The sequence below is a fragment of the Prosopis cineraria genome, unplaced genomic scaffold (assembly GCF_029017545.1).
Source record: "Prosopis cineraria cultivar Desert tree isolate PC_DT_omini unplaced genomic scaffold, ASM2901754v1 PC7, whole genome shotgun sequence".
In the NCBI taxonomy this organism is placed as follows: Eukaryota; Viridiplantae; Streptophyta; class Magnoliopsida; order Fabales; family Fabaceae; genus Prosopis; species Prosopis cineraria.
Genome location: NW_026555338.1, coordinates 30,347,144 through 30,356,991, shown reverse-complemented (window position 1 = coordinate 30,356,991; position 9,848 = coordinate 30,347,144). Strand labels below are relative to the sequence as shown.

At 31.8% G+C, this 9,848-nt stretch overlaps 1 protein-coding gene and 1 pseudogene across 1 annotated transcript; both read left to right on the top strand.

Moving 5' to 3' along the window:
• The first annotated feature begins 627 nt into the window (after nucleotides 1–627).
• On the top strand, nucleotides 628–5,579 carry LOC129316719 (ent-kaurene synthase, chloroplastic-like). The gene is made up of 15 exons (XM_054961112.1): nucleotides 628–720; nucleotides 875–930; nucleotides 1,034–1,319; nucleotides 1,646–1,826; nucleotides 1,917–2,137; nucleotides 2,239–2,359; nucleotides 2,456–2,553; nucleotides 2,655–2,881; nucleotides 3,298–3,410; nucleotides 3,511–3,608; nucleotides 3,708–3,738; nucleotides 3,776–3,991; nucleotides 4,090–4,231; nucleotides 4,314–4,556; nucleotides 5,063–5,579. Exons 1-15 carry the CDS (start codon nucleotides 666–668, stop codon nucleotides 5,372–5,374), a joined length of 2,400 nt encoding a protein of 799 aa, XP_054817087.1. The 5' UTR covers nucleotides 628–665; the 3' UTR covers nucleotides 5,375–5,579.
• Nucleotides 5,580–6,475: 896 nt separating this feature from the next.
• On the top strand, nucleotides 6,476–8,235 carry LOC129314873 (cytochrome P450 71D10-like; annotated as a pseudogene).
• Nucleotides 8,236–9,848: the final 1,613 nt, after the last annotated feature.

The window sequence follows — 9,848 nt, the reverse complement described above, 5'->3', positions numbered from 1 at the left end:
CAATCAGTAATATCAGTTGTAAATTTACTTATTAATTTATTAACATTAATTGTAAATTATAAGACCTGTCAGTAATTTACAATTGATGTTAGTAAATTAAAAGATCTATCAGTAATTCACAACTGATATTAGTAAATTAACAAGTAAAGTTAGCAATTTAGCAACTGATATTGTTGTTTATAATTGAAAAATTGATATCAAGTTTTATATAATTATTAACATGTCAACTTATATAATTTATAACTCAAATTTATAAATTAAAAAATAAAGTAAGAAAATTAACAACTAATAATTTTGCATAATAAATGAAGGGTATTTTAATTTTTTCACTGTCAAGGTTTTTTTAACTCTTTTTCTCTAGATTAAAGTGAAATTTTAGAATTTTTTTAAACTCATATAAAATTAAGTCTCTTTCTTGATTCTTAATTAAAATTCTCCGTAGTTTCTTCAAATCAAACACGTACGACTCGTTACGTAACAATAACCAACCATTTTTTAACCTAGCAAGTTGGCCATATAATATCATACGAACTAGATTTTACAGATAAATTTAAAAAAACATGAAAAAGTCAACAAGACAGCGAACACTTTTCACGGAAAATTAACACTATCATCTCTTTTATATCAAATGATGCTTTTGGCTGTAAGCTCCATAGCTCATAGGCATGAACACCACGATGTCTCTTTCACATCCCCTCTTTCAGACTTCCGTCGCCCCAGGTATGAATCTCTGTGCTTTCGTGTTCATGCTCAGATTAATTATTGAACTCTCTTCTTTCTTTCTGCATGACTTCAATTCTTTTCAACCTCCACTGCACTTTCTCGTGCTTTCTGCAATTTTGCATATTAATCTCTTTATGTTTTGTTGTTGCAGCAACCGCGGCTGTACTCACCAACGCAGAGAATAAAGTTCAGAGCAAACCAAATATTGTATATATCCACTTTTAACTTCTCTTTCGTAATTATTATTAATATCTGTGAATATATTTCTTATGACAGCAACGAGAACTTCAATAAAAAAAAATAATTGCAGGTGTTTGAGGTTAAGAAAGAGAGAATAAAAAAGATGTTCAATAAAGTCAACCTTTCTGTATCAACTTATGATACAGCTTGGGTGGCAATGATCCCATCACCTTCTTCTCCAGAAGCTCCTTTGTTTCCTCAGTCTTTGAACTGGTTATTAGAGAATCAACAGAATGATGGATCATGGAGTCTTCCTCATCGTCACGAGTTGCTCACCAAAGATTCTCTTCTATCTACCTTGGCCTGTGTCCTTGCTCTTAAGCGATGGGGTGTCGGCGAACAGCAAACTAATAAAGGTACTATTTGTATATGATTCATCTAGATTTGATTGGCTCACCAAAGAATCGCCGAAGAGTGTTTGAACTTTGAATTTTATCGAGAAATATTTCATGTTAAACTCAGAGAGATAAGAAGATAAGTGTGGGCTCCGGTACTCTTGAGGGACCCACCACCACTTTGTCCCCAGCCCTCCCTAACTTCAATTGCCTCTCATCAGCAGTATTTATCTTTTGTAGATTACGTTTGTTTAAATTGGTTTTACGTAATTTGCTAGTTAATATATATCAGTTGAACCCGTTTGAGTTAATTAAGTAACTAGAGACTGTTTTGCGTGTTGTTGAAGGACTTGAATATATTGAGTCAAACATTGGTTCAGCTTACGACGGTAAACAATATTCTCCAATTGGATTTGATATTATATTCTCTTACTTGATTGAGGAAGCCCAAAAATTGGACCTCAATCTTTCTCTTGGAGGGGAACGTCTAGAACCACTCATCCAAAAGAGAGAACTGGAACTTATAAGGTGTGTGGGTGGGTGGGGGTGTGTGCGTGTGTAAGCTCTCAGAAATTATATGTTTATGAATTAGTATGCTTCTTTGAACTCAACATGTAGGGGCTGGGCTGGAAGCAATTCAGAAGGATGGAAAGCATATTTAACTTATATTTCAGAAGGATTGGGAAGGTTTCAAGATTGGGAAATGGCTATGAAATATCAAAGAAAGAATGGGTCGTTATTTAACTCGCCAGCTGCTACTGCAACTGCTTTTATTCATCTTAATAATACACAATGTTTTGATTATCTACTTTCATTGGTAGATAAATTTGGAAATGCTGGTTTGTCTTTTTTCAATACTATTATGATTTTTTTTTCTCATCAATCCTATCCATACTAATGCATGTTGTGCGTATGTGTATAAATTTATAAATTTTCTCAGTTCCAACGTTGTATCCTTTTGATGTGCACGCCCGAATCTATATGGTTGATAGTCTAGAAAAATTAGGGATTGATTTTCATTTCCAAGAGGAAATCCAGACAGTATTGGATCAAACATACAGGTAATAATTAAGCATATCTGAATATCAGATGTTTATATAAATTATAAGCTTGATAAAATTTAAGTTATATATTTCTATTTTGTTTACTACAAGCAGATTGTGGCAGCAGCAGGAGGATGATATATTTTTGGAACCCACCACATGTGCTATGGCATTTCGCTTACTACGCTTGCATGGATATGATATTTCTTCAGGTTTCGTGATATTTCTAACATATCAATGCTATGTATGGAGGAAAATTATTTGAGAGAGAAATAATCTGATAATTAATTCATCAATTATTTGTTTTGATTAGAGGCACTAAGTCGATTTTCAGAAGACAAATTCTGTAACACCCTACAAGGATATTTGAGGGATGTTGATTCTGTTTTGGAGTTACATAAGGCTTCCCAGATTGTTCTTCATTCCACAAATGATTCAGTTCTGCACGAGCTATACTCTTGGACCAGACTCTTCCTGGACAAATATTGGTCCTCGTCATCAACAACTGATCATAAACGTTTTAATTATATTGACCATGAGGTATAGTAATTAATAATATCTCAAAATCAATTTTGGTAAATCCAAATCTCCATGAGTGCTTAAGTCATCTTATTAAATGAGTATCTCAATTATAATTATTAAATTTCATCAAAATTTAAAAATTATGAAGACATATTTTCTTTTAAAATTTAAAACAATCTTCATGATCAAATTAAAGCACTCCTTATATATATTATCTCTTTCAAAATTTGAGGTTCATTATATTAAAAAAAATTTCATATTATTCGATTTAATTTAAATGATTATTATTTTATCACGTAAGAAACTCATTGAATAAATAGGCTTAAGCCACTTATCACAAGGGCTAAACTTGGACCTCTACCCACTATCTATATATTTATATATATGTATATGTGTATTATCCTGAATTCAAAATTTTGTGTTTGATATTGCAGTTACCTTTTGCGGTGCGGTATCCGCATCATACGTATTTGGATTGTATATTAAACCAAAGATCTATAAAGCATTACAATGTGGATCAGAAGAGAACTCTGAAAACTTCTTACAGGTAAAATTTTTCTGGCGTTCTTCCTTAATTACTCTCAATTCCCCTTTCTCTCCCTGTTATAACTGGTCCACTTCGAATTATTTGGCTGTTGTTTTCTCAGTTGTTTGAATCTAGCAAATAAGGAATTTCTCGAGTTAGCAGTGGAGAACTTCAATCACTGCCAATCGGTATTCATGAAGAATTCAAGCAATATCAGAGGTGATCACATAGATTTCCATCCTCAATAACTGCTGCTATTCATGAAAATTACACCATGAATCGCTTATCGAACTTGTAATCTCACTTACCTTATAAGAGTCCCTTGCATGACAAATTTCTTTCATTTTCCGTTCCAAGTTGAGCTAACAAAACATAATAACAATCAGGTGGTTTAGGGAGAGTGGGATGGACAAATTAGAGTTTCCGAGAGCAAAAGTAGCGTATTGCTACATAGTAGCCCTTGTAGGAAATGGCTCGCCTGAACTGAGCAAGGCTCGTCTATCATGGGCAAAGAGCGGACTCGCCTTAGGAATTGTTGATGATTTCTTTGATGTTTGGGGCTCTCAAGAGGAACAGATCAACCTTTTACACCTCATGGAGAAGTAATGCGATTCGTTCTCATTTTTCAATCTGTATTAAGCCCATTGATTATCTCTGCAAATATAAGATTACATATGTAACTATTATCATTGATCAACAGATGGGACGTAGATGTGAGCACAGAATGTTGTTCTGAGACTGTTAAGATATTATTCTTAGCACTGAAGGGAATCATTTGTGAGGTTGCAGACCAAGCATTTAAGGTTCAAGGACGAAGTGTGTTGTGCCACGTGATTCAGCTTGTAAGACAATTTATCATCAATCATATAAATTTGCTATTGTACATGTTGTAATTTGAATCATAAGAGTTGATGCTTGTTGCAGTGGGCGGAAGTGTTGAGAACATTTTCAAAGGAAGCAGAGTGGGGGAGAACCAATCACGTGCCAACGTTGGAGGAATATTTGCCCAATTCAATAAAATCATTTGCTATTGGAATACTCATCCCAGGACTGTATCTTGTGGGACCTAAACTTTCGGAAGAGATCATTCAAAGTGCTGAGTTTAATCAACTCTTCGAGGCCCTTAGCCTTGCTGGGCGTCTCCTCAATGATATCAATGGCTACCAAGTGAGTCTCTTCTTCTTTTCCTCTGCGTCCTAATAATGTCACTGGTCATAACTTGAAAAAAAGCTGGTATTGAAATTCGGTAAGTGCCCCTAATCATCTCACACCAAGTGTTCCACGTAGCGCTGTACCAACCGTCAATTCAATCCAGTGGTTGTCAGAAATGTAAGCATAACATACAGGAAAAACACCAGATTACAATTCAATCTGTAATTTAGATGACTGAATGGAAATAATTGAAATGCATATTTACAAAACCATTATTTGAGTCACCATGTTATTTATTTTTTGTCAAACATGAATTTTCAAGTGTATGCTGACAAAATCCTATGGTTACAGTGTGAACACTCACGGAATATGAAGATTTGAGACATTGATAAAATCCAAATTCAAAAAGTTGCAAGTTAAAATTGGATAAAGTTGAGCTAACAGAAGTCAATAACATACTGGGGAATTCAATATATCCAGGGCACTTTTAAGACAAATTCTCAAATAAACTTTTTTCGCAGAGGGAAAAAGAACAAGGAAAGTTCAACTCAATAACGGTTGAACTCATGCATGGGTCGGGGACTATGGGTGAAGAAGAGATCATAGAGAAGCTGCAGAGAATGGTGGATGAGAAGAGAAAAGAACTGTTGAGATTAGTTGTGAAGGAAGAAGGAAGCATAGTGCCAAGAAATGTGAAGCATTTGTTTTGGAATTGGTGCAAATTGTTTCACCTGTTTTACAAGAAGGACGATGTAGTGCATGCCACCGAGCTAGCAGACGAGTTTTCCACCATCAATGATCTATTAATGGGCAATCCCATTCTTCTGAAATAAGTCAATTTTTTCCTTTCCTTCAAGGAAACGAACTGAATCTGAGGTCGAATTTTATCAATGAACAACTTTATTTATGTTATTAGGTGATCAATTGGATCCCAAAAACTTTTCAGGATATGGGGATACTTCTAGGCTTTTAACAAAATACTTACAAATTATGGATCAAATTCTTATTAATTAAATCAATATTTATTGCTGGACTTCATTTATGTCATTAAATATGAATGACTTGAATATGTTACTTATTTAGAGACTCATGACTCGTAAAAATTTGATGGATCATGGCCTTTCATTTTCACTGGGCTTGGGCTTTAGATATTGTGTGCTGGATGATCAACTTTAATTTTGGGCTAGACTGTGGTGAGTCATAGATTTGAATGACGAATAATTGTATTAGCCTTTAAAAGTACAGTAACCTCAACTTGATACCAACAAAAATAAAAAAAGAGAAACCTCAGAGTCAACAAAAGAGATTATTACCTGTGCAAATATACCCAAAAAAAAAAGTCATGTTAACAAATAATTAAATAATAATATTTAATTTATTACTTATATATATTGATGATTATTGATTTATTTATTTGTTTAGATTAATATCATATATTGGAAAAAATTATTCTTTTTCCTTCATTTTTATCTCAAGTTAGTTTAGATGGCTCTTATCCCAGTTAATTAGTGTACCTAATCAATTAATTGAACTAACTCATTGTACATTTTCAAAAAATGGAAATTTTATTGAATATTTAACCAGAAAATTTTGAAAAAATAATCGAGGATCAGAAATATATTTATAATGAATTGAGCATACGATGACGGAATTTTTCATTTATAACACCGTTTATTAATTATTGTCGAGTCAAATACTCAACTCTATAGAATAGAAATTCGAAAAGAAAACAAATGTGTATAATAGAAAACTAGATTATACGTGGCCATGCTAATTTTTTCAGTAACTTATTTTAATGGTTTAGTCAAATTCCTTTGCATCCTCCACCAATTTTAAAATATATATATATTTTTTTCATTTGGTCGATGGATTATCATTATTATGAAAGATTCTCTTCCACAAGCATGCACGACAAGCATTCTAATTGAATTTTCTTCCTGCACAGAAGGTTGGGATTGAACTTCCAACAATAAAGCATTCTAATAACCTAGACGAAAAACTAACATCGCACTTCTGTACGTAACCATGGAGATTCAGATCTTCTTCTTCACTTTGTTTTGCTTCCTTCTTATGATATACAGGGGATCAAATCCCAAGAAATCCTTCAAAAACCTAACCCTACCTCCACGGCCATGGAAGTTACCTCTTATAGGGAACATCCACCAAATTGTAGGGTCACTGCCCCATCACTCCTTGTGAAATTTGGCAAACAAATACGGACCCTTAATGCACCTTCAGCTTGGAGAGACATCTAATATCATTGTCTCTTCCTCTGAAATTGCCAAACAGATCTTCACAACACACGACCTTATCTTCTCCAATAGACCCCGTCTTCTTGCTGCTGAGATCATCACTTACGGTAGCATAGACATTGGATTTTCCCCCCATGGAAACCACTGGAGGCAACTTCGAAAAATCTGTACTTTAGAGCTTTTAACTGCAAAGCGTGTTCGGTCCTTCAGGTTCATAAGGGAAGAGGAAGTATCTGCACTTGTCAAAGACATATGCTCTAATGAAGGGTCAATCATAAATCTGAGTGAGAAAATTTTCACAACCACTGATTCCATAATTGCAAGAGCAGCTTTTGGTAACAAATCTAGACGTCAAGAAGCTTTCATATCTGCTCTGAAGGAAATAATGAAGGTGACTGGTGGTTTCTCAATTGTTGATCTCTTTCCTTCCGTCAAAGTGCTTCAAGTGATTACTGGGATGAGAGCTAAAGTTGAAAGGGTCCACAAGTTTGAATGATGGAATATTGGAGGAAATCATCAAGGATCACAAAGAAAGAAAAGAGACAAGTAGTGGGAATAATAAGGAGAATCTGCTCGATGTTCTTCTCAAGATTCAACAGGAAAATGATTTAGAACTTCCCTTAACTCACAAGCACATTAAAGCTCATTCTGGTGAGTGCGTGCCATTTTTTTTATTTATTATATGCTTCTTAAAATTGTACAGTTTTTTCAATTTGTTTAAAGATATTTTAACCCATTTTTAGGATGTGTTCATTGCTGGATTTGAGTTATCATCAACTACTCTAAAATGGGCCATGACAGAATTGATGAAGAAAGCTCAAGCTGAGGTTAGAAGAATCTTCCATGGAAAAGCATGTGTGCATGAAAGTGAGATTCACCAATTAAAATACTTAAACTTAGTTGTGAGAGAAACCCCAAGATTGCACCCTCCTGGGGTGTTGTTACTTCAACAAGAAAACATTGAGAGAGGTGTGATCAATGAATATAAGATACTTGAAAAGACTAAAATCATTGTCAATGGATGGGCACAATAGGAAGAGATCCCAAGTTTTGGGATGAAGCAGAGACCTTCAAGCCAAAGAGATTTGTGGATAATCCAATTGATTTTAGAGGAACAAATAATTTTGATTATATATCATTTGGTGCTGGAAGGACAATTTGTCCTGGAATTAACTTTGCTATACCGAACATTGATCTTCCACTTGCTAATTTGCTGTATCATTTTGACTGGAAGCTGCCAAATGGAATGACTCATGAAGAATTTGAGATGTCTGAGACATTTGGCGCTGGCGTGAGAAGAAAGGAGAATCTTAGGTTAATCCCTGTTAGTTATCAGTGCTAGTACCTGTTATTTTTGCTTCCATGATTTGTCTCATCACTTCGATCTTGTTAACTAGTTGTGATGTGAACATCCATATTTTCAGTTAATGGTGTAATGTTATAAAAACGATAATTGCTTTTGTTAATTTAATCGCTCATTTCCTAGAGCCAATATTCAAAGTTAATGTGAATTGGGTCCAAATGATAGATGTTTGAACTTTTATAATCATTATTTGCGCTATTAACTTGTTAACAATTGAGAAATTATATTGATTATAATATTAAGAAAACTTAGAGAGTTAAAACTTGGATATTTAGCATCATTATTTCTAATCAAGCCAAAAATTAATTAGTCACTTATTTTGATTTGATTGAAAAATATATTCACTACAAAAAATTACTAAAATAGAGATGAAAATTAAAGATAGCCTAATTATCATCTCTAATAGAGACTAATTATATTTTTAGAGACAAATTTAATTTTAAAATATAATGAGAAATTTAGAGATGACTTATATACATCTTTAAAAAAAAGTGTCACAAATCCATCTTGGCTTCTGTTATTATTCATTGAAAATTTAATTTTTAAAGATTAAAATTTTAAAGACAAGTTTAGAGATGAATAAATTCATCCATAAATTAACCATCTCCAAGTTTGTCTCTAATATTAATTTTACATTTTTTTAAATTTAGAAATTGAATTTGAAACAGATTTTTTTTTTATGAATTTAGAGTCAAAAATTTAACCATCTCTAATTCCCTCTCTATATTTTTTAAAATTTCATAATTTTATTTTTATTAATTTAGAGATGGCATTAGAGATAACTGAAATAAATATATTAGAGATAAAATTATTTTTATTTCTTAATGCATCTATAATTCAAAGTAAAGATAGATTTAGAAATAGAGTCATATTTTTAATTTTGAATTATCAATTATTTTAGTACATGTTTGAAATATATTAAGATGAATATTAATTTTAAAAAATTAGAAAATTTTTTTATCATTGTTTAATGAGCTTCCCATTCAATGAAAACAATGAAAATTCAATGTTTGTGTTGAAAAACATTTATCTTCAAAATTTATAAAGTGTTTGAAAGTATTTTGCATGTCATTTAAATCTTTCTCTTCTCTTTTCCCTTTTCCTTTAAGTTTAACTATTCTTATTTTCTAAATTTCTATTTAATATTTATTAATTTATTCTACAACCATAATTGATTGAATTTTTTTATCTTTTTTGTGTTATTCATATTTTTCTTCAATAATTTTAAATTTTTACTAAATAACAAAATTGTCTTGAAAGAAGTCACAAACAATATTTTATAACAACATATTAAAAAAATAAAATAAAATCAAAGCTCCAAAAAATTTATGAAATTGAATATAAAGAATAATTAATAAAAATATATTTAAAATGATTATAATTAATAATATTGGTACGACTAGAATTAATTATCTTTGTACAAAATATAATTTTTGATACTCTCTATATGTGTGTGTGTGTGTGTGTGTGTGTGTGTGTGTGTGAATAATGTTCATTTTTAGCATAGGAAGGAGAAAAGAAAAATAAATTTTGAAGTGTAAAAGAAAATAATTATTTTATTGATATATAGTGTAACTTAAAATTATATAAATAAAATAATACTTAATTTATGATAAATAGAATAAAATATTAACATATTTATATTATATTTATAAGATTTTAAATTTGTTCCATATTACATAAATTTCATAA

Coding starts and splice junctions, on each gene's coding strand:
- LOC129316719 (XM_054961112.1), top strand. CDS start 666: ATGAACACCACGATGTCTCTTTCACATCCCCTCTTTCAGACTTCCGTC. Junction 3,609..3,707: donor GAATTCAAGCAATATCAGAG/GTGATCACATAG, acceptor ACCTTATAAGAG/TCCCTTGCATGACAAATTTC. Junction 3,992..4,089: donor CTTTTACACCTCATGGAGAA/GTAATGCGATTC, acceptor ATTGATCAACAG/ATGGGACGTAGATGTGAGCA.